Source organism: Bos mutus, chromosome 12 (assembly GCF_027580195.1).
Source record: "Bos mutus isolate GX-2022 chromosome 12, NWIPB_WYAK_1.1, whole genome shotgun sequence".
NCBI lineage: Eukaryota > Metazoa > Chordata > Mammalia > Artiodactyla > Bovidae > Bos > Bos mutus.
The window spans coordinates 84,024,323-84,050,088 of NC_091628.1; the positions used below are offsets into that span (position 1 = coordinate 84,024,323).

Sequence of the window (25,766 nt, forward strand, 5' to 3'; positions counted from 1 at the left end):
TGTTTGACAAAATATTTTCTTTCTTTTAAAAAAAAAAATGTGTTTGAACAGAAACCATCCTCACAGAAAATGTATTTATCTGGCTATGGTGTGGAGCTAGCGATTAAGAGTACAGAATACAAAGCATTGGATGATACTCAAGTCAAAAGTAAGTTTATTCTCTATGTTTGTGTAGAAAAAATTTGGAGGGTTACATACTATCATTTAATCCTACACATGTTAATTTGAGGCTGGAGGCAATTTAATTTTAAACTAAAATGTATTTCATGTTATTATGCTCTCAGAAATTTCAAAAATTGGAAGTAGCATATTATTTTGGTTATATTCAATGGCTTCCCAGTCATTTTCAGCAACATATAAAAATTGATACTACATATAGGATTTGTAGAAGCAATAGATGAGGCTGCTTATGACTACGAGGGGGCTCACCCAGTTCAGACTGGCCTGTGATGTACCTAATCATCCCCTGGGGGCAAAGATTGTGGATCTAAAGGGGTTGTGTCATGGTAAACCTGAAACTCACTGGTAGCACTGCTTTACAAAGCTTGGTCTGAAGTATTTATTTTTAATAAAGTTAGTTTTGTATTGTGTTTTTGTTTTGAAATGGGATGGGAAAGTCCTGTGAATATTTGGTTAGATTGATTAGATCTGCAATCTACCAATCCAGTATCTATGTTCTGTGTACTGAGTGCATGCTCTAGATGAAAGAATCTGGAGATCTAAAAACGGTAAAGAATTTTTCGGATTCTTATGGAAATCTTTTATTACCTGGCTCATTGGAAATGTATTTATACCTGATTCTTGGTTAAGAATTTCTAATTCATTCTGTTACATGCTCTCTGATGCTGCTTCTGCTTCCGCTTTGTTTTTCTATTCAAGCTCTGGTCCTAGAGGCCTTGTTCTGATTACAGCTTAGCTCTAGTCCCTCCTACTGAGTGTGCTACAGATCAACATCTGTATTATTGCAATTGAAATCCTGCTGGTTGCTGAAAAAGTATAGCAGAAATAGTAATACCCAGATTTTTTATATTTCCATATAGCTTGTATATTGCTCTACAGTGCTTTATAATTTAGTGTCTTGTTTAGTGCTTCCCACTGGTAAAGAATCTGTCTGACAGAACAGGAGACATAAGAGACTTGGGTTCAATCCCTGGGTCAGGAAGATCCCCTGGAGGAGAGCATGACAACCCACTCCAGTACTCTTGAATGGAGAATCCCGTGGACAGAGGAGGCTGGCGGCCTGCGGTCCATAGGATTGCAAAGAGTCGGACACGACTGAAGTGACTCAACATGCACATGCACACACACATCTTATTTAACAGTCATGGTAGTAGCATAGGCATTTTCTAACTGTCCTTGGGCTTGTAGAAGTTTCTTTAAAAAGTCATGTGATATTCAACAATAAAACAATTTTAAAAAGTCATGTGATTACATATATTACCTATATTACAAACTGCAGGTTAACTTTTATCATATATTTGGAATATATCTTCTCTCCATTCTACTTGCCACTCCTTTAGTTCACTTCTTTTTTCCCCCCTCTGCTTATGACTATCAGTCTTCCAACTGACCTTCTCTTCAGGACCCTTAATCCTCTTATCTCCAAAAGAGAATAATCCATCTGTTCTCCACAGTACTTTCTGATTGAACTTCCTGTGTTCAATCAGAACTTCTGACTTTGTGATTCTACCAATTAAAAACCCTTAGTTACCTAAATAACTAAGTAACCCTAGTGGTTCCTTGTAACCTCCTCATAAATTAAAGTCCTATTACACAATGGAGCTTTCCACAGCTTGGCCTCTTTCTGCCTTCTTACTGCCTCTCAGACCTCTCATTTGTACCCTGTGGTCCTGTAACACTGCACTACTATACAGAACAATTTTCTGTTTCCTGGATGGGTCCATGTATTGCTCTGTGCCAAGGCTTTATGACCTCTGGAGTACTTTCATCCCTTAGCATATGTTGTTCCTCTGTCTGAAACCTTCCTTTCACCTCTTACTTGTCTGAGGCCTGCTCATCTTTTAAGAATTGTATGTCTCTGTCAGTACCTCTGAGATGGCTGCCTATGTTCCTGCTCTGTCAGAGGAGGATTTTTCCATTTTCTGTATTCCATATATTTTGTCCTTCCTTTTGGAAAAGTTTTAAACAGTCTGTTAAAGCTGTCTATTTGTCTCTCTCATTTACCACCCAGTAAGGTTTGTGTCTTTTGCATGTCTCCTCCTGGTGTCTATCTGGCAGGCAGTGGGCATTATAGAAGGCAGTCAGTAATGTTTACCTGATTAAAGCATTCCAGGGTTTTTAGTTGTGGTCTTAGAAGTCCAGACTCTCAGACGAATAAGAACGGAGAAGTGTACTTTATGCCCTCTGATGGAACATAGCCCCTTGCTGTAAAAGGTCACAGATTCTTACAACCTGAAGTACCCTCAAACACACCCTTACTACACTGTATACTATAACAATTTGGTAAGTAAAGGAGAGGGGAAAGGAAATGAATATAAAATATATCTTTATCCTTTGAGACCATGAGTTTTGGTGTCTATCTAAAGGTTTCATGATTATGTCTGAAGGTGTCAGAAATATGTGAAAACTCCTGTATGTTTTAGGGTTTAGATTTCTTGTTGGCATAAGAATAAGCCCAGGGTTTCTTGCAGACTTCTTGGTTTATCAGTTCACTCTAGTTCAATTGCTCATTAGAGTCTGACACTTTGCGACCCCATGTACTGCAGCACACCAAGCCTCTCTGTCCCTCACCAACTCCTGGAGTTTACTCAAACTCATGTCCATTGAGTCGGTGATGCTATCCAACCATCTTCTCCTCTGTCGTCCCTCTCTCATCATGTCTTCAGTCTTCCCAGCATCGGGGTCTTTTCCAGAGAGTCAGTTCTTCGCATCAGGTGGCCAAAATATTGGAGTTTCAGCTTCAGCATCAGTCCTTCAAATGAATATTCAGGACGGATTTCCTTTACGATGGACTGGTTGGATCTCATTGCAGTCCAAGGGACTCTCAGGAGTCTTCTCCAACACCACAGTTCAAAAGCATCAATTCTTCAATGCTCAGCTTTCTTTATAGTCCAACTCTCACATCCATACATGACTATGGGAAAAACCATAGCTTTGACTAGATGAACCTTTGTTGGCAAAGTAATGTCTCTGCTTTTTAATATGCTGTCTAGCTTGGTCATAACTTTTCTTCCAAGGAGTAAGCATCTTTTAATTGCATGGCTGCAGTCACCTTCTGCAGTGATTTTGGAGCCCCCAAAAATAAAGTGTCACTTTCCACTGTTTCCCCATCTATTTCCCATGAAGTGATGGGACCAGACCATGATCTTAGTTTTCTGAATGTTGAGTTTTAAGCCAACTTTTTCACTCTTCTCTCAAGAGGCTCTTTAGTTCTTCACTTTCTGCCATAAGGGTGGTGTCATCTGCATATCTGAGGTTATTGATATTTCTTGCAGGAATCTTGCTTCCAGCTTGTGCTTCATCAAGTCCAGCATTTCTCATGATGTACTCTGCATACAAGTTAAATCAGCAGGGTGACAATATACAGCCTTGATGTACTCCTTTCCCTGTTTGGAACCAGTCTGTTGTTCCATGTCCAGTTCTAACTGTTGCTTCCTGACCTGCATACAGGTTTCTCAAGAGGCAGCTCAGGTAGTCTGGTATTCCCATCACTTTCAGAATTTTCCACAGTCTTTTGTGATCCACACAGTCAAAGCCTTTGGAATAGTCAATAAAGCAGAAGTAAATGTTTTTCTGGAACTCTCTCGCTTTTTCAATGATCCAACAGATGTTGGGATTTGACCTCTGGTTCCTCTGCCTTTTCTAAAACCAGCTTGAACATCTATCTGGAAGTTTACGGTTCACATACTGTTCAATTTGACTTGGAGAATTTTGAGCATTACTTTACTAGCGTGTGAGATGAGTGCAATTGTGCGGTAGTTTGAGCATTCTTTGGCATTGCCTTTCTTTGGGATTGGAATGAAAACTGACCTTTTCCAGTCCTGTGGCCACTGCTGAGTTTTCCAAATTTGCTGGCATATTGAGTGTGGCATTTTCACAACATCATGTTTTAGGATTTGAAATAGGTAAACTGGAATTCAGCCACCTCCACTAGCTTTGTTTATAGTGAGGCTTCCTAAAGCCCACTTGACTTCGCATACCAGGATGTCTGGCTCTAGGTGAGTGATCACACCATTGTGTTTATTTGGATCATAAAGATTTTTGTTCTTCTTGCCACCTCTTCTTAATATCTTCTGCTTCTGTTAGGTCCCTACCATTTCTGTCCTTTATTGTGCCCATCTTTGCATGAAATGTTCTCTTGGTATCTCTGGTTTTCTTGAAGAGATCTCTAGCCTTTCCCATTCTATTGTTTTCCTCTATTTCTTTGCATTGATCACTGAGGAAGGCTTTCTTATCTCTCCTTGCTATTCTATGGAACTCTGCATTCAAATGGATATATCTTTTCTTTTCTCTTTGCCTTTTGCTTCTCTTCTTTTTATAGCTATTTGTAAGGCCTCTTCAGACAACCATTTTGCCTTTAGACATTTCTGTTTCCTGGGGATGGTCTTGATCACTGCCTGCTCTACAGCGTCACAAACCTCCATCCATAGTTCTTCAAGCACTCTATCAGATCTAATCCCTTGAATCTATTTGTCATTTCCACTGTATAATTGTAAGGGATTTGATTTAGGTCATACCTGAATCATCTAATGGTTTTCCCTACTTTCTTCAGTTTAAGTCTGAATTTGGCAATAAGGAGTTCATGGTCAATGCTATAGTCAGCTCCTGGTCTTGTTTTTGCTGACTTTATAGAAGTTCTCCATCTTTGGCTACAAAGAATATAATTGATCTGATTTTTGGTATTAACCATCTGGGGATGTCCATGTGTAGAGTCTTCTCTTGTGTTGTTGGAAGAGGGTGTTTGCTATGACCAGTGTGTTCTCTTGGCAAAACTCTGTTAGCCTTTGCCCTGCTTCTTTCTGTACCCTAAGGCCAAATTTGCCTGTTACTTCAGCTGTTTCTTGACTTCCTACTTTTGCATCCCAGTCTGCTATAATGAAAAGGACATCTTTTTTGGTTGTTAGTTCTAGAAGGTCTTGTAGGTCTTCATAGAACCGTTCAGCTTCAGCTTCTTCAACATTACTGGTCAGGATATCAGTTCGGTCCAGTTCAGTCTCCCAGTCATGTCTGACTCTTTGTGACCCCATGGACCGCAGCACGCCAGGCCTCCCTGTCCATCATCAACTCCCGGAGTTTACTCAAACTCACGTCCATTGAGTCGGTGATGCCATCCAACCATCTCATCCTCTTTTGTCCCCTTCTCCTCCCACCTCCAATCTTTCCCAGCATTAGGGTTTTTTCAAATGAGTCAGCTCTTTGCATCAGGTGGCCAAAGAATTGGAGTTTCAGCTTCAACATCAGTCTTTCAATGAACACTCAGGACTGATCTCCTTTAAGATGGACTGGTTGGATCTCCTGGTAGTCCAAGGGACTCTCAAGAGTCTTCTCCAACACCTCAGTTCAAAAGCATCAGTTCTTTGGTGCTCAGCCTTCTTTAATGTCCAACTCTCACATGCATACACGACTACTTGAAAAACCATAGCCTTGACTAGACGGATCTTTGTTGGCAAAGTAATGTCTCTGCTTTTGACTATGCTGTCTAGGTTGGTCATAACTGTCCTTCCACAGAGTAAGCATCTTTTAATTTCATGGCTGCAGTCACCATCTGCTGTGATTTTAGAGCCTGAAAAAATTAAATCTGCTGTTTCCACTCTTTCCCCATCTATTTGCCGTGAGGTGATTCTACCAGAAGCCATGATCTTAGTTTTCTGAATGTTGAGCTTTAAGCCAACTTTTTCACTCTGCTGTTTCACTTTCATCAAGAGGCTCTTTAGTTCTTCTTCACTTTCTGCCTTAAAGTTGGTGTCATCTGCATAGACTTGGATTACCGTGATAGTGAATGGCTTGCCTTGGAAATGAACAGAGATCATTCTGTCATTTTTGAGATTGCATCCAAGTACTGCATTTTGGACTCTTTTCTTGACTATAATGGCTACTCCATTTCTTCAAAGGCATTCTTGCCCATAGTAGTAGATATAATGTTAATCTGAGTTATTAAGAGGTGGCAACAGTACACTGAAGAACTATACAAAAGAAAACTTCATGACCCAGACAGTCATGATGGTGTGATCACTCACCTAGAGCCAGACATCCTGAAATGTGAAGTCAAGTGGGCCTTAGGAAGTATAACTACGAAAAAAGCTAGTGGAGGAGATGGAATTCCAGTTGAGCTATTTCAAATCCTAAAAGATGATGCTGTGAAAGTGCTGCACTCAATATGCCAGCAAATTTGGAAAACTCAGCAGTGGCCACAGGACCAGAAAAGGTCAGTTTTCATTCCAATCCCAAAGAAAGGCAATGCCAAAGAATGCTCAAACTACCGCACAATTGCACTCATCTCACACGCTAGTAAAGTAATGCTCAAATTCTCCAAGCCAGGCTTCAGCAATATGTGAACAATGAATTTCCAAATGTTCAAGCTGGATTTAGAAAATGCAGAGGAACTAGAGATCAAGTTGCCAACATCCGCTGGATCATGGAAAAAGGAAGAGAGTTCCAGAAAGTCATCTATTTCTGCTTTATTGACTATGCCAAAACCTTTGACTGTGTGGATCACAGTAAACTGTGGAAAATTCTGAAAGAGATGGGAATACCAGACCACCTGGCCTGCCTCTTGAGAAACCTGTATGCAGGTCAGGAAACAACAGAACTGGACATGAAACAACAGACTGGTTCCAAATAGGAAAAGGAGTACGCCAAGGCTATATATTGTTACCCTGCTTAACTTATAGGCAGAGTACATCATGAGAAATGTTGAGCTGGAGGAAGCACAAGCTGGAATCAAGATTGCTGGGAGAAATATCAATAACCTCAGATATGCAGATAACACCACCCTTATGGCAGAAATTGAAGAAGAACTAAAGAGCCTCTTGATGAAAGTGAAAGAGGAGAGAGAAAAAGTTGGCTTAAAGCTCAACATTCAGAAAACTAAGATCATGGCATCTGGTCCCGTCAGTTCATGGCAAATAGATGGAGAAACAGTGACTGTATTTTTCTGGGCTCCAAAATCACTGCAGATGGTGATTGCAGCCATGAAATTAAAGACGCTTACTCCTTGGAAGGAAAGTTATGACCAACCTAGACAGCGTATTAAAAAGCAGAGACATTACTTTGCCAACAAAGGTCCGTCTAGTCAAGGCTATGGTTTTTCAAGCAGTCGTGTGAGCGTGTTAGAGTTGGACTATAAAGAAAGCTGAGCGCCAAAGAGCTGATGCTTTTGAACTGTGGTGTTAGAGAAGACTCTTGAGAGTCCCTTGGACTGCAAGGAGATCCAACCAGTCCATCCTAAAGGAGATGAGTCCTGGGTTTTCATTGGAAGGACTGACGTTGAAGCTGAAACTCCAAAACTTTGGCCATCTGATGCAGAGAGCTGACTCATTTGAAAAGACTCTGATGCTGGGAAAGATTGAGAGCAGGAGGAGAAGGGGATGACAGAAGATAAGATGGTTGGATGGCATCACCTACTCAATGGACATGGGTTTGGGTGGACTCCAGGAGTTGGTGATGGACAGGGAGGCCTGGCGTGCTACGGTTCATGGGGTCACAAAAAGTTGGACACGACTGAGCGAATGAACTGAACTGAACTCAGTTAAATTCACCTATTCCAGTCCATTTTAGTTCTCTGCTTCCTAAAATGTCGATGTTCATTCTTGCCATCTCCTGTTTGACCACTTCCAATTTGTCTTGATTCATGGACCTAACATTCCAGGTTCCTATGCAGTATTGCTCTTTATAGCATCAGACTTTACTTCTGTCACCAGACACATTCACAACTGGGTGGTGTTTTTGCCTTGGCTCTGTCTCTTCATTCTTTCTGAAGTTATTTCTCCACTGTTCGCCAGTAGCATATTAGGCACCTACTGACCTGGGGAGTTCATGTTTCAGTGTCCTATTTTTTTGCCTTTTCATACTGTTCATGGGGTTCTCGAGGCAAGAATACTGAAATGGTTTGCCATTCCCTTCTCCAGTGGACCACGTTTTGTCAGAACTCTCCACTATGACCTGTTCATCTTGGGTGGCCCTAAATGGCATGGCTCATAATTTCCTTGAGTTAGACAAGGCTCTGGTCCATGTGATCAGATTGGTTAGTTTTCTGTGCTTGTAGTTTTCAGTCTGTCTGCTCTGATGGAGAAGGGTAAGAGGCTTATGGAAGCTTCCTGATGGGAGAGACTGACTGAAGTGGAAATTGGGTCTTGTTCTGATGGGTGGGGCCTTGTTCAGTAAATCTTTAATCCAATTTTCTGTTGATGGGTGGGGCTGTGTTCCCTCCTTGTTATTTCAGTTCAGTTCAGTCACTCAGTCAGTCCAACTCTTTTCGACCCCATGAATCACAGCACGCCAGGATTCCCTGTCCATCACCAACTCCTGGAGTTCACCCAAACTCATATCCATCGAGTCAGTGATGCAATCCAGCCATCTCATCCTCTGTTTTCCTCTTCTCCTCCTGCCCCAAATCCGTCTCAGCATCAGGGTCTTTTCCAATGAGTCAGCTCTTCACGTGAGGTGGCCAAAGTATTGGAGTTTCAGCTTCACCATCAGTCCTTCCAATAAACACCCTTGTTATTTACCTGTGACCAAACTATGGTGAAGGTAATGAAGATAATGGTGACCTCCTTCAAAAGGTCCCATGCACGCACTGCTACACTCAGTGCGCCCCACCCTTCAGAGGCCAACCCATGCCTCTGGACTTGGACACTTTGGGCAAGTCTGGATCAGTCTCTTGGTTTATCACTCTAGTATAAAATAGAGCTTGACTACAAAATGATCTATAGAGCATATAGCTGGTTGTAAAGTATTTAGTATTCAAGCTTGTTTACTAAGAGAGCACACTCTTATATCATTAGACTGATCCATGAAAGAAAAGGTAAAAAAAAATGCAATTTGATTTTGAGTTCTAATTTTTTGTCACATATTCCTCTTCCAGTCTGAAATATGTTCATTTTATGTTTTTGTTTTCAAAATATAGCTGTGACTAATACTACTGCAGAAGATGTTACTGAAACAAATGAAGTTCAAGGATTTCTTTTTGGGAAATTAAAGTAAGTCTGAATAGAAATGAAACTATTACTATACTCTTAAGCTTGTTTTTAAAGGAATAGATTCAATATGTTGTGTTGGCGTATTTTTCACATTCTAAATGTACATATTACTGTTTTTATTACAAAAGTAACACAGAGTTAATGCAAAAAAGCTCAAAATTGAAAAATAATCACTAATTCCACAGGACAATGAGTACAATTAGAGATAATGGAAATTTAAAATGATCAGAGTTATCTCTGGCAAAAACTAAAAAAAAATTTGTAGAATCTTTTCTGATGGGTTACACAATTCATAGTTTTTATTGGCTTTTTAACATAAAAAAATCAGCACTTTTATGTCTTAAAAGAGAAAATATTTATTTCCCTAAATTTCTGTCACAAGATTGCCATATTAAATACCTTTTAACTTCTGGTCTTCATTTTATATACACATATAAGTAACCTTTCCAAAAGTAAACTTCTCCTGCTTTGCTTTTCCTGCATCACTGAATGAAGACAAGGAATAGGATGGTGAGTGTTCTCTGAATGTTAACGGATGGGAATTTTAGTTTTATGTGTGGTTTTTCTTATTAACAAGAAGGGCAAGTTTGTGATTCCATTATAAAGGCAAAATTAATTAAAAATAAAGAACCATTTTTATTAATATCTTTAGTTCTTATTTAATATTACAAATATGTATAAAGGATACTTATGTCAGTTCTGTGAGGAGATAATTGTACAGAGCAAAGGGAACATTTTTGGACATTATATTGCTTTATACAGATGACTGAATTACATTTCTGTAGTTTGCTGGACAGATTCTATGCTTGTAACCTGTTAATGCTTCTTGTAAAATGGATTTAAGGAAGGTTTTTATTTAGTAGATAACATTTTTATTCCATTTCCAGCTATGTCTCACATCATAGAATCCATACTTTCTTAAACATAACTATTTATGGGAATAAATTGCTTGTATTCCAAAAAGCCTTTGGAACTCTGGGATATTAGTTTTTTTGGAGAGGAAGTATCCAGGTTTTACATAATTGTTTTAAGCAAAAAGCTTTTGCTTTGATGTATTGTATGAATAATGTCTTTTTGCCTGGATTACATACATAATTTTACCAGTAAAAATTATCATTAAGCTTATGATTAAAGATGAAAAGCAACACAACAGCTCTTACAAACTTAATATTACTCTGTAACAAAATATTGTGAAAGGAGTGGTAAATTCATAGTGAACCTCTTTTCAAAGAAGTTCTATTGCTTTTTCACTATAAGAGCAGTCTTGATTAGTTGTCAAATGTAGTCCCACATTGGAATAAAATTTCAACATAGGACATTGCAGTACATGTATTACAGTTAACTATGAGATGACTCCATTTATGTATGCATGTTCTGTATATTTAGTTTTCCTCTCACTTTAAAATACTCATTTCTCCTTACTGTTGAAAATACAAAATTTATTTATAAATTGGGCCAATAGCTAGATAAACTTTTAAAAAAAGAATTCTCTCTAATCATAGGAAGTGGTACTATGTGTTGAGTTCATGAGAGATTGGAGAATAAGATGATAATTTTTATTATATGTATGGTAAAATGCCATTCTTCTGCATTATTATTTGTCAGTCTTTAAGAATACCTCAGTTCAGTTCAGTCGCTCAGTCATGTCCCACTCTTTGCAACCCCGTGAACCGCAGCACGCCAGGCCTCCCTGTCCATCATCAACTCCCGGAGTCCACCCAAACCCAAACCCATGTCCACTGAGTCAGTGATGCCATCCAACCATTTCATCCTTTGTTATCCCCTTCTCTGCACGCCTTCAATCTTTCCCAGCATCATGGTCTTTTCAAAAGAGTCAGTTCTTCGCATCAGGTGGCCAAAGTATTGGAGTTGCAGCTTCAGCATCAGTCCTTCCAATGAATATTCAGGACTGATTTCCTTTAGGATGGACTGGTAGGATCTCTTGCTGTCCAAGGGACTCTTCAGGAGTCTTCTCCTATACCACAGTTCAAAAACATCAATTCTTCGGTGCTCAGCTTTCTTTATAGTCCAACTCTCACATCCATACATGATTACTGGAAAAACCACAGCCTTGACTAGATGGACCTTTGTTGGCAAAGTAATGTCTCTGCTTTTTAATATGCTATTTAGGTTGGTCATAACTTTCCTTCCAAGGAGTAAGCGTCTTTTAATTTCATGGCTGTAGTCATCATCTGCAGTGATTTTGGAGCCCCCAAAAATAAAGTCTGTCACTGTTTCCATTGTTGCCCCATCTATTTGCCATGAAGTTGTGGGACCAGATGCCATGATCTTAGTTTTCTGAATGTTGAGTTTTAAGCCAACTTTTTCACTTTTCCTCTTTCATTTTCATCAAGAGGCTCTTTAGTTCTTCTTTGCTTTCTGCCATAAGGGTGGTGTCATCTGCATATCTGAGGTTGTTGACATTTCTCCCATCAATCTTGATTCTAGCTTGTGCTTCATCCAGCCCAACATTTTGCATGATGTACTCTGCATATAAGTTAAATAATCAGGGTGCAAATATATTAGCCTTGACGTACTTTTTTCCTGATTTGGAACCAGTCTGTTGTTCCATGTCCAGTTCTAACTGTTGCTTCTCGAACTGAATATAGATTTCTCAGGGTACAAGTCAGGTGGTCTGGTATTCCCATCTCTTTAAGAATTTTGCACATTTTATTGTGATCCACACAGTCAAAGGCTTTGGCATGGTCAATAAAGCAGAAGTAGGTGTTTTTCTGAAACTCTCTTGCTTTTTCCATGATCCAATGAATCATGATCAGCAAATTGTAATATGTAGATATGTTTAATTGGGCAAAATTATCTTATTTAAATTTTCTTTATAAGTTTCAAAGATGGAACTTTTCAGAAATAAGCTAAAATTTTATGGGACGCATTGATGTCTTTCTTTATAAAATAATGTTTGTTTTTAATTATAAAAGCAAGACTTGCAATTTATAAAATGTTAAAGACAACATGTATAACATAAAAACTAATAATTCTGTCCTCATCCTTGGATCCCTTACAGGTAATGTTAACAAATGACAGTATATATCTCCGTATTTTGTTTTGTTTTATACATTGAAAAAAAGAAGACATGCATGTCCCCTTCTGTATTTTTAAATTCTGTCACTATAACTGCATCATTATTATTATCTTGAACCATTAGTTTGTGTTTAAGTATTAGGAAGAGATAATTTCAAAAATATACTGCTTGTATAATAGTGGTTTATAATATGTGATGATAATTAACATTACTTAATATTCTAATACAGAGAAAGATATTCAGATCTTAGAGATAATCTGACAATATTCCAAAAATACCTGATTGAGAGTAATAAAGAAATGATGCCTTTGAAAGTCTGGGAGCTACAAGGTACAGTATTTCAGTCTATGTTAAAATAGCGTATTGGTAACTGATTTCTGTTTTATTAAATATGCTTTTATATAACATGATGTAAATTATTTCTTAGGCAATAATAATTACTAATTATGTGACATATGCATTACTTTTTGTGGACATAAAATTTAATTGAAATGTTATTCATCAAGTAAGTTATATTTTATCTCTGGAAGATTTAAAATTATATGATGTGCAGTTATCTGGTATTACCCAATCATTTTTAAAGTATGTATGAGTTATCTTGTATGTTCATCTCAAATATTAAACTATATTTCAGGGTATCTACAGCACTGGTTAAAAATCCTGATTAGTAAGTTAAGAGAAATCAGAACTAAATCTTAGTTTTCTTCTCTTTAAAATTTTCATCTTTAGAGACCATTGCATATTTCATTATGACCTCAAAATAGCTTCTGTACTGACATCCTATAAGCAGGTATTTTGAGACCAAAATTTAGTTTGGATTAAACTGTAATTCCTTTTCAGTTTTTAATTTTCTATTTTATTTATAATTTCTAGTGGGTCATAGTGATGTCCTTTTTCTGTGGAATCCATAACTTTTATTATATCTCATCAACTTCTTTTAATACAACAGCCAATTGAAATATACTTGATGCATTATACAGTTCACCATTTAAAGAGTAGAATTAAGTGTAGTATATTTTTAGAGATTTTTAACTGTCACCGTACTCAGTTTTAGGGCTCCCCTGGTAGCCCAGTGATAAAGGAACCACCTGCAGTGCAGGAGGTGCAGGAGCTGTGCGTTTGATCCCTGAGCTGGGAAGATCCTTGGAGAAGGGCATGGCAACCCACTTTAGTACTCTTGCCTGGAGAATCCCTTGGACAGAGGAGTCCGAAGGCTACAATCCATAGGGTCACACAGAGTCGGACATGACTGAAGCAACTTAGCACAGCACACACAATCAGTTTTAGAGTATTTTCCTCACCCCTCCCCGAAGAAACCAACATACCCATATTCAGCCACTTTCCATGACTCTCCAACTCTTCCAGCTGTAGACAGACAACAGTCTACTTTCTTCTCCAAAATGTTCTCCACCATGCCTTCCTTCAGGGGATCTTCCCAACCCAGAGATTGAACCCATGTCTCCCATATTGCAGGTGGATTCTTTAATGTCTGAGCCACCACCACCACCAACAATGTGCATGCTTAGTCGTGTCTGACTCTTTGCAACCCCATGGACATGATTGCACAAGGATGCACACTGTTGGTGGTGGTGGCTCAGACAGTAAAGAATCCACCTGCGATACGGGAGACCTGGGTTCAGTCCCTGGGTTGGGAAGATCCCCTGAAGGAGGGCATGGTGGAGAACATTTTGGAGGAGAAAGTAGACTGTTGCTTTCCACCAGGGAAACCCAAAGTGTTCTCCAAGGGACCCATAATTTAGAAAAGTGTAAGTAATAGAGTGCTTTTAAAGACTGGTAAACAGAGAACATGCATAGTTAGCTTAGTTTTAATTAACCTCCGTAATGTCTGTGTAAGGTATATTTGAATGGACTAGAAATAGGAAGTCTAGTTAAGACATCATTGAATTAGTATAGTGAGAGACAGAACCTTTGCTGTGGTAGAGACATAGATGGGCAGGCTGGATTTAGCAAATATTCAGGAGATTAAAAGACTCAAAGATGACTTTAAAATTTCCAGCTTGGAGCCTCTGTAGAGAGAATATAAAACAGGCTTGGGGTTGAATACAGGGTTCAGAAATAATCAGACTGGCATTTAAAAAATTGACTTAAAGTAATTGTGACATATTCAGATGACCAGTTCCAGGGGTGGGGTGAATACAAAGTCCTTATACTGAAAGGAGAAGATTTTAAAAGTGGAAAATGTTAGCATAGAGGTTTTTTGAAGGTGGAGGTGCTAACTGAAAGTGCAGAGTAACCAAATTAGTGCACAAGGGAGAGTCTGCTCATTTATGTGGGACAAGCAGACACAATGGAATGATGATGATGAGAGATGGAAGAGCATGTCACAGAAGCCAAGGAAATAGATTCAGGAGAAGGGAAGTGACCAAGACCTTTTCCTTTTTTGATTGATTTAACAAATATTTATTGAATTTCTGCTAGCAATCAGTAATGTCCCTACAACCATGGTTTTATAATTTTTGGCTGACACCTGGAGTAGGAAATATATTTTACATCAAGACCATACAACAAATGTATAATGCGTTAATACATAGATACACTTAAAAAAAAAAAAAACTTCACTATAGATATGTATGTTTACTGTGTGTGTGTATATGTGTGTTAGTTGTTCAGTCATGTCTGACTCTCTGCTACCCTATGGACTGTAGCTGACCAGGTTCCTCTGTCCATGGGATTTTCCAGGCAAGAATACTGGATTGGGTAGCCATTCCCTTCTCCAGGAGATCTTCCCAACCCAGGGATCGAACCCAGGTCTCCTGCATTGCAGGCAGATTCTTTACCATCTGAGCCACCAGGGAAGCCCCGTATACGTTTACTGAAAGAGAAAGTGAAAGCCACTCAGTTATGTCTGACTCTTTGTGACCCCATGGACTATACGGTCCATGGAATTTTCCAGGCCAGAATACTGGAGAGGGTAGCCTTTCCCTTCTCCAGGGGATCTTCCCAACCCAGAGATAGAACCCAGGTCTCCCTCATTGTAGACGGATTCTTTACCAGCTGAGCCACAAGGGAAGCCCAAGGATACTGGAGTGGGAAGCCTATCCCTTCTCCAGTGGATCTTCCCTACCCAGGAATCAAACCGGGGTCTCCTACATTGCAGGCGGATTCTTTACCAACTGAGCTATCAGGGAAGCCCAATACTACATTTTATTAATTCTGATAAAACTTTCATTATACCCTGTTTCATTTGATTAAAAAAACCTTCCCATTACCCATTAATCTGATTTCACTACCGACTAATGGGTTGCAACTGACACTTTGGAAAACACATATTCCAAAGGTAAAAAGAGCTAAAACAGACATCACATTTCTTCAAAGGATGTGGATAAACGTAAACAGTTTTAAAAACCAGTGTAAAAATCACTATCACAACTGCTGCAGAATAAAGGAACAAAAGATTAAGAAAAGCATATGTCAGGAAGATCTGAGTGGTGAGATAGGGGCAGAGAAGGGGTAACAGAAAAAGGAGGCTTCCTCAAGAAGGGGTGATTGAATAGAGGTCTGAGGAAGGGTTGGAATAAATTCGAGGGTGGGTTATTTAGAGAGAGTATCAAAGACCTTTGTGAGTGTTGGAAATGGAGTGTGAGGGAGAAGAGACACCAGGAACAACTGCTGGATTCATGGTTTACCCAGCTGGATGGACAGTGGTGGATTTGTTGTAAAGAGAAGACCAAAGAGGACCAGATCTGGGCAAAGTTGGGAGGAATATCACAAATTTGTTACTGAACATGTTGCTTTTGAAGTATCCAAGTGATAAAACCAAGAAGACAGTTAAATATGAGAATCCGGATTTAAGAGGCAAAGTGAAAGACTTAAATAACAATTTGAGTCATCTAGGTATGGAACAGTTTAGAGAAAAGCAAAAGCTGGTAATGGACTCTGATAATATTATATTCATTTACTTGTTATTTACACTATCTCAGATTTTATCAGTAAAGGTAAGTTAAAACTTATCTTAATTGGATGGAAGTGATAGCTTTCCATTTCATTTAAAAGTTCTGAATAATGGTAAGTATGAGTGTTTTTTAATGTTTCTATATATGAATACATGGCAAGAAGGGTTATTTAAATTACATGGAAATGTCACAGGTCTAACATGTCAGTTTCTTTAATGATATTTTTTTCCTTCCAGATCTTAGTTTTCAAGCAGCTTCTCAAATAATGTCCACTCCAGTTTATGATGCCATAAAATTAATGAAAGACATTTCGCAGAACTTCCCCATAAAAGCCAGGTATATTAAAGGTTATTGATTGGATGATAGCCAGAACTCTTTCCATTAAATAAATTTTATGAAAATGGCTGATTTCGTTCAACTTAATGATGTCAGTTAATTCTGGTATCTACAGTGTTTGTAGAATGAGGGTCTCTATTCTGTATATTGGTTTTTTTTTTTAAACTAGAGCAAAATATTGTCTTGTGCATGCATGTTGTTACATACTACAAAATGGAACTCTTGATCACATCTCTCCAGTTACTCTGATGATTCATTGCTCCATGAACTTGTAGATGCTTCCTCAGCCTGAGGATGAAACAGATTGCATTGGTTTCCTCCAGACCCCATCAATGGCGCAACCATAATTAATGCCCAAGGCTAAAAATCTTGCCTCTATTTATGTTCAGACTTAATAAAAGGTTTTTATTTTTCTTTAAAAAAAAAAAAGTCACTCTGTAGACAACCAGGAAATGTTCATTGAAATGAAATACTTGATAAATGAATGAAAAAGTTTGCATTATCAAATTTTCAGTTGTAGTTTTATCTCAAATGCTGCCAAATTTTAGGAAATAATACAGACTTATTATGGATTGTTTTAAGATACCCTTTCTGTTTGAGTTTTACTTAATGTCAGCTTTTAATTAACAGTCTTTTAACTTTTAAATCTTTCTTCTATGCATAAAATTGGCAGACATATAACTAAGCATTCTTAGGCATTATTAGGTCAAATAAATATAATCAATAGACTTATTTAAAAAACATTTGTGCTGTTTTTAAATTATAAAGGAGTTATAAGCTCTTCAGGAGTAAATATATGAAGTCAATATTATCAGTATTTTAGAATTTATATACTCTGGTCTAGATCCCAGGTTAACCAAAATTCTTTATGTAAAAATATTCTAAAATTTCTTATTTGCAGCAACACATATAATGACAGTGGTAATTTCATACAGAATTTCTGCCCTATGGGCAGAACAACACAAAACAACATTTTCAATCAAGAATACTTGAAAAATAAATACCTAGTAGTAAACAAGCCCTGATAGTATATAATGCATGCAGTGGGTGTGCATGAACTTTTTTACAGTCTCTGTTCCACATGAATCAAATACGTTGTCAAGTGAAAGCCATTGTGCCATCCATCAAATAGGCTGTATGGAAATGTGTGCTTCTCAGTTATAATGCCTTTAGAGTTTTAGTTCCTCATCCAGAGTATTATCTTGCATTGAATCATAGTTTAGTCCTAAACATTTAAGGAAGAATGAATTGTATCTCTCTATGTTCCCAGATATCTGACCAGAATTGCTGTAAATCAGCTTATGAGGGAGGAAATACAGGAAAATCAAAAGGTTAGTTTGAATTCCTTTTTTAAAGAAATTTACTACACTAATAACACTGTATTTTAGACTTTGGGTCTTTAATTTTCATATAAAAAATATTAGCTTGTACTTTTTGATTATTAGAACAGTTCAGGTTGTTCCATTTTTATATTGTCTGCTTTATGTAGCATACAGTTTGTTATTCTAGCCAATCTTTCCTGACATAGATCCTACTTACTTTCTCATTAACCTTACATACTCCAAATTTTCTGCCCATGCTGTATGGTTTTCTTCACAAAATAGAGAATAAAGGCTATGAGATAAATCTTCTGTTTCCTATAAAAGTTTTGCTTAAAAGCTTGTGAAGATTGAGAAAAATTTAAACCACTGGAATGTTACTAGAATCCTATGGCATATAGTATATAGTTGATCACAAATTTGATAAGATTCTGCTAAATGGTCTCTTAAATTACCTACCTCAAGACTCTAAATGATCCTAATTGTGTAAATACTTAGGGAGTGCTTGAGAACACTGCCTGGCTTTATTACATAGGATTTAATTTGGCTTTAAGTAATATAATGCCAGGCACACAGGGCCTTAAACAGTAGGAATTCACTTTTCTCACATTAAAAAGAAGTCTCAAAGTAGGTTGCCACAGACATGTTTTGTTTTTTTTTTTTCTCTCTCTTTTCTGGTTGCAAAATGGCTGCCACAGTTCCAGACTGCTTATCTATATTTAAAGCAGAAAGAGGTAGGAAGATCAACCATGTTCATCTTGAATAAAGCTTTCCTAGAACACTTCAGCCAACTTTGACTTCTGTCTCATTGGCCAAAATTTTGTAATGTGGTTCTTCCTGGCTACGAGGGAACTAGAAAAGTGCCATTCCATTCAGTTGCTCAGTCGGGTCTGACTCTTTGCGACCCTATGAACTGCAGCACGCCAGGCTTCCCTGTCCATCACCAACTCCTGGAGCTTACTCAAACTCATGTCCATTCAGTCGGTGATGCCATCCAAGCATCTCATCCTCTGTCGTCCGCGTCTCCTCCCGCCTTCAATTTTTCCCAGCATCAGGATTTTTTCCATTGAGTCAGTTCTTTGCATCAGGTGGCCAAAGTATTGGGAGTTTCAGCTTCAGCATCAGTCCTTCCAATGAATATTCAGGATTGATCTCCTTTAGGATGGCCTGGTTGGATCTCCTTGCAGTCCAAGGGACTCTCAAGAGTCTTCTTCAACACCACAGTTCAAAAGCATCAATTCTTAGGCGCTCAGATTTCTTTATAATCCAAATCTCATATCCATACATGACTACTGGAAAAATCATAGCTTTGATTAGGTAGACCTTTGTTGGCAAAGTAATGTCTCTGCTTTTAAATATGTTGTCTAGGTTGGTCATAGCTTTTCTTCCAAGGAGCAAGCGTCTTTTACTTTTCTAGTAATTGAGGCAATAAGAGGAGAAATGGGCTAGAGATGATGATAGGTTAGCCAGTTAACAGTGTCTGTCACACCAAGACAGAGTAAGCTCTTAGTAAATATAGGCTGTTTTGATGATGACGAAGGACTACAATGATGATAATGAAGTAGATACACGGTTCATTGGAGATCAAGTGGTAGAAGCCACAACACATCATCCCTACCTGGGATATTCTTTGCTTCACTGACCACCTAACAAATTCTTGCTTATCCTTTAAAACTAAGTATTACTCCTTTCTGTAATTTTCCTAGTTGCTTTCACCATTCTTCAAGCAAAATGCATTTTTTAAAAGAATTTTTGTTTTTGTTTGAATAATGCCACTTACAATAAGGAAGAGAGATTGGGAAAGAAAGGAATGCCAGTGTATCAGTGGCATCACATAATCCAATTTATTTTTTGCTCAGTTAAGAGTCCAAAATGGTTGTTCCTGGTCATCAAAGCTTTGATCTGTGTGATTTTAATTCCAGAGGCTGAAGAGTTTCATGAGGTTTAAGAGATGATATTGTGGGAGTAAAAGAGATAATTGGAAAGACCAAATGGGATTCTTGAGCTTCCCTGGTGGCTCTGATGGTAAAGAATCTGCCTACAACACGGGAGACCTGGGTGTGATCCCTGGGTTGGGAAGATCCCCTGGAGAAGGGAATGGCTACTCACTCCAGTATTCTTGCCTGGAGAATTCCATGGACAGAGGAGCCTGGCGGGCTAGGCAACTTTCACTTTCAAATGGGATGGTTCCAAAGATAGACCACTTTTGATGACATAATCACAGGATGACAGTCAAAGCTAGCTGCTGAAGTAGAATGGAAATGAAAGTTAGGGGAAATGAGTAAATCAGAAAACTCTTAACCTAGAGGTTTGAATGGCCATAGTATCTGGCACAGAGCATTCCACCAGAGATATTTGTTGAATTGAAAACTTTTGAATATTTAGTTTACCTATAACAACTTCCCTGGTGGCTACATGGTAAAGCATCTGCCTACAATGCGGGAGACCAGGGTTCAATCCCTGGGTCAGGGAAGATCTCCTGGAAAAGGAAATGGCAACCCACTCCAGTATTCTTGCTTGGAAAATCCCATGGATGGAAGAGCCTGGTAGGCTACAGTCCATAAGATCACAAAGAGTTGGACATGACTGAGCACGACTTCACTTTATAAAACAGTCTGTATTTAGCAGTATGTAGTTTTTAAAATGTTTTATATATGGTAGCTGTTGTAAATATCCTAATGTATAAACTGAAATCCAGTGATTTATTCTGGGTCACAGGATTTGTACAAGATGGAACCAGAATTTGTGCCCTGGTTTACAGCTCATTTCGGAACAATTTAATAAGAATTCTGAATTTTTCAATTGCCAGTCATCTTGATAGGTGATTGGAAAGATATTTGAGGAAATTAAGAAATTTGATCTAGTCACTTTTCTTCTAAAAATTTTTTTCAGTATTTCCCATTGCCAGAATAAAAACATACAATGGGCTAGAGAAATGTATTTAAATAAAACCAAGTGGGAAGGAAGAGGCTGATATAGACTGTCAGCTCCTCAACAAGAACTCAGCAGGGAAACTGTTGCACAGGCAAAGCTGAGTTTAGTAGACTGGCTGCAGTGAAGGAGAGCAACCTTGATAGACTCTTGTTAGTGTCTCAAAAGGAGGACGTTAGGGTAGAATATTTAGGTTAGAGAAGGTCTTTGTTCAAGTGGTTTAAGTTGGGCTAGACCTGGAAGAACTTTGTGAAGATATACAAAGTAAAAATAAAAGCATTTCTGAAGTAAAAACTAAAATGATAAGTGGCACAAAGGAGAACTGACCCTATAGGAAGCACAGTAGAAGACAGATAGAAATAATAAATGCGGAGGAAAAAAAAAACAGGATTCAAGAGAAAATGATAAAGTACAGGCAGGAAAATGAAATCCAACATACCTATACTAGAGTCACAAAATGGAAAAATAAAACCAATGGACAGAATAAGTGCTTAAGACTACAATTAGAAAATTTTCTGAAATGAAGATCCAAATCCACAAATTAAAAGATGCACTGTGTAACTTGGTACAGTTGACCACGAATGGTCAAAATGAAAACATAGACTATTGAACTTTATAGGAAATAAAGGGAATTAATTATTTATGGATTTATTTAAGAAGATTATAATGAAAGAAAATCAGATTGGTGTTAGACTTCTCAAAAACAAATTCAATGTCAAGAAACAATGAAGCTCTACTTATAAGATATTCAAGGAAAGAAAAATTGTCAGTCAAGAAGATATGAATATATGGCTACAAAGATGTTAAACATCCAAAAATTCAGGGGATATTGCTCCCAAGAACACTTTCTGAGGAATTTCTTTGGGCGAAGAACTGACTGAAGATTCCTGGGCAGAAAACCTGCCTTTTGGGCATTGAATATGTTTATGTGAACACTGAAACTAAAAAGTGAGGGACAGGGTAATAGTGTAGTATGAAAACAGTACCTATTCTGAGAAAGATAAAATATTGCTACTGGTAAATATAAGGGGAAAGGTAGAAAATAGAATAAACTTGCTGATTCTGTAACTGTAAACATAGGAATCAAGGATATAAAGCTGAAAAATCAAGCAGTGAAAGCCTAAAATTATTAGAAAGTACATAGTTAACCACTAATGACTAAAAACTATTGAGTAAAATTGTCCAAGAGGAAAAGCAGCAGGAAAAGTTTAAAGGCTTATTCTATTATTTTTTGCAACAAATCATTAGCTATTGGTTAAAAAGATGACGGAGGGTATTAAATAAATATGCATGTTTGATAGTAACTAGTAGAGAAAAGTCTAAATCTTCTGAAGCATGAAGAGAGGTGAGTGAACAAGAAAAAAAAAAGAGAACTTTAAAAATGCATCTTGAAAGAGTAAACAGCATGAAAGAATCCCGTTTGAGGCTAACCAAGTCTAGGATATCAATAAATGTAAATAAGCTTAACATATTAGCAAAAATTTTCTGTTTGTTTCATTAGGTTTGAAATAAACACACCTAATGTTTGTATGTGAAATAAAAACCCTTAACATGATTCAGAAATGTCAAAAAAGAAAGGATGTGCAAAGGTATATCAAGCAAATACTATGTTCTAAGGGTATGATCTTAAAATGCCATGAAGCCAAATTCAGTTCTAAAAATATTAATGACCCAAAAATGGCCCTTTATAACACTAAAGGATACAATTCATAATGAAAATAGAGCAGTTTAAGATAGCTTTACATCAAAACACTGCAGCACCATAATGAAACAAACTACAGGAAATGGAAGGAGAAGTATAATTTACCTCTCTCAGACTAATGAAATGGTCAGAAAGTGAGTAAAGATACAGAAGACCAAGTGAAAGTAGTAATTGCAAAAATTCCAGAAAGTGGAATAAATAGGAAAAAATTCTCAGTCTCAGTGCAAACTAGAAATCAGTAACAAAGTCAGAAAAAGTTTATTCACTTGAAGGTTAAAACCTGTTTACTCTTAAGTAGAAGAAAAAATACATCAAAATTGTAAAAATTCTTGGTAACATTTGAAAGCATAAGATATTAGAATTTTTACATCAATATTTATATCAATAAAAGTGAAGTTTTAACTAAAAGTGAACATTGAAACACTGGTTTCATGGAAACTTACGTAGAGTGATTGCTAAATATTTACACACACACCAATGTTTTGAGTTCTGGGCTATCAAAGAATAGGAATGTGCCAGCTGTCAAATGCTAAGTGTTTGTGTGTACATGCACATACAGTATAAAATGTAATAGGTAAGTAGTAGTTGTAGCATTAGGAAATTAATATCACATATTACAAAATCAAAATACTCAAGTATTGTCTCTAACTTTTTATAAGATTCCCATCAAGTGTGGGCAGTACTACCCACATAAAGGCCAAATATGGGCTGCGGCCTGTCTTAATGCATAAAAGTTTTATTGGGAACATAATCATGTTCATTTGTCGATTGCCTGTGGTGCTTTTGTGCTGCAGGATGGAGTTGAGTAGTTGGCAAAGCCTAAAAATATTTACTATCTGACTCAATAGAAATAGTTTGCCAACTCCTGACACAGATTAACTATTATTATATCATTTGGTTAATTATTTTCTCTATTTCCAGCATCTTCAAGATAAATTTGATATTCAGCCAGGCGATGCTGGTCTGTATATAAATGGACTTCGTGTTGATATGGATTCCTATGATCCTTTTAGGTAAGTATTAAATTACTGATAGAAACTCTGGTTTATGTGTAAAGGTGCACTTTTGTTCTGAATTTAGTATTCGTTGAAATGCAGATATTCACTTTAAAGCAAATGTATCTTTTTGACTTTGCAAAGCAACTCTGTTATTTTGGTAGAAGATTCTCTTAAGTGTCTGAATGTCAGAGCTGAAAAAAGTCTTGGAGAAATTTATTCAGGTGATAAAATTGAAGTTTCTGAATCCTAGACTTGTTCTTGTCCTATTATTTGAAACTGTCTTTAATTGACAAGTAGGTCTATCATTAGCTTGAAAGTTTCTTGGGCCAGAGTTGAGTAGCTAGGGAGTTGTACCCTTCAGAAAAGATGTGAAAGGAGTATGAGATGTTTTCCCAGAATAAAGAAACAAGCAGAAAGAATTTTAAGTGCTTGTATCCCTCAGAAAGTAAACTTGAAATGTTAGATTGCTAGGGACTTCCCTGGCAGTCCAGTGGTTAAGACTTTATGCTCCCAGTGCTGGGAGCATGGGTTTAATCCCTGGTTGGGGAACTAAGATCCCCCATGCAGCACACACAGTGTGGCCAAAAGAAGGAAATGATAGATTGCTCGATACTGTCTCTTTAGGTCAAAAAAGTTCCCCAAAATGCTCTAGTGCAGAATTAGAAAGTATTGTATTTATCTTGGCCATTAACCTGTAAATGAAAAGCCATGGGCCACAGAAGAGAAATCAAAGTGAATTTATTTTACTTTTAAAGAGAGTCATAAAACTACTTTAAAAATTCATAATTAGAATATAAGATGAATTTAGTAAACACAATATACTTTATTTCAAATATTTAGTTTTAATTGAATTCAGTTTGCTTTTTTTGAATGTAAACTTTCATTTTCTTAGCAAGTTTAGAAATATATAGGAAAACACAGGAAAGATTGAGAAGTTGGATTCAAGTGGAGCTTTTATCTTTATTTAGTTGAGTTTTTGCCCCTAATATTGGGAAAATGCTAATCTAAGATGTGAAGGATAGATACTACACATAGAGAAGAGCAGTTGTTAGCTCCTGGCTGTAAGCTTCAGAGTACAGAAATTACATCTGTGCTCAAGAACAGTGAAAATAGATTTAAAAGAGGACAGAATTGGTACGTAGATTTTGAAAAGTTTTCTGTGGCATTGTATGGGGAAATTTTTATAGCAGGAACACTTTGAGACGTAATTTATCAATGGAAAGGCTACAGGTTATTTGAGAAATAGAACCCTCTTGGGTCCTCTCCTGGTAATTAGTGATCTGCATGATGTGTGATACATTATTGTTCTTTCTTGTTGGGATCACTAGTTGAAACTACTGTAATTCCCTTAAAGGAGAGAAAAGAAAATATGTGAGGATATTTATATCACAGTCAAAGAAAGTGGTTCTCAGGAAAGATCAGAGAATGTCAGATAAAAAAGTGTGAAGAGGCTGATGAATGGAAGAAAATGATGCAAGAAAGAGGAGAGGAAGGAAAATGTCCTAATATTGAAGTTATGTCCTAGATCTGGAGAGAGGTGCTGTGCAACCAGTACTGTAGAATTTGGGGAACGAAAGTGAAGGAGGAATAATTTTTCTCTTTCTTCCTATCTTCTGCATTTTGGGGTTGTGGAGAACTGATGTCATGCCCACAGCCCAACCTTTCTTCCTGTGATCCCAGAGGAGCCAAAGCCCCCATGCTTAGGGTCAGGCCAGCACTGGTTCACAAAGCATGTGCCCAAGCCTTACTCTCACCCCCAGGGAGACTAGGGCAGTAGGAGGCAGGGGCAGAGACTAGGGAAGAAGGCAGATAGGACCAAATAAATTAGAGGAGTTCCATGAATGTGTTTTATATATCTACCTTAGATACATCTACCATAGAGCTACTTAATAGTCACCCCAGCATCAGAGTGACCAGAGTCTGGTCAAGTAGAACTGCCCAAGAAATTGATTCTGGTAACATATAGGATGTTACTTATTTTGATAGCCAGCCTGTTCAGACTTGAGTAACGTCAGTACAGTATAACCACCAGAAAGAAAGAGGTCACAAAGGTGTATTGATGGTCCCACTTGTGTAATTATTTCTGTATCTTAGTGAAGTTGTCTGGCTCAGAGTTTGAGCTCTGGATAAATATGTATCTGTAATGTGGGCAGATACATAGTGAATCTTGACATTCTAGGAATCAGCGAACTAAAATGGACTGGAATGGGTGAATTTAATTTAGATGACCATTATATCTACTACTGCGGGCAGGAATCCCTCAGAAGAAATGGAGTAGCCATCATGGTCAACAAAAGAGTCCGAAATGCAGTACTTGGATGCAGTCTCAAAAATGACAGAATGATCTCTGTTTGTTTCCAAGGCAAAC

General features: G+C 37.6%; 1 protein-coding gene across 4 annotated transcripts in view; it reads left to right on the forward strand.

Moving 5' to 3' along the window:
- The window catches only part of UGGT2 (UDP-glucose glycoprotein glucosyltransferase 2), a 148,627-nt gene that overhangs the window by 25,091 nt on the left and 97,770 nt on the right, over window positions 1-25,766 (forward strand). For all 4 annotated transcript variants that reach the window (XR_011466363.1, XR_011466362.1, XM_070380811.1 and 1 more), the window contains exons 6-11: window positions 52-148; window positions 9,086-9,158; window positions 12,428-12,528; window positions 16,349-16,448; window positions 17,719-17,779; window positions 23,322-23,413. Coding sequence is in view for 2 of the 4 variants with exons in the window: in XM_070380811.1 (XP_070236912.1) it covers window positions 52-148; window positions 9,086-9,158; window positions 12,428-12,528; window positions 16,349-16,448; window positions 17,719-17,779; window positions 23,322-23,413 (524 nt within the window). In the remaining 2 variants the exon portion in view is untranslated. The remainder of the gene's footprint in view (window positions 1-51; window positions 149-9,085; window positions 9,159-12,427; window positions 12,529-16,348; window positions 16,449-17,718; window positions 17,780-23,321; window positions 23,414-25,766) is intronic.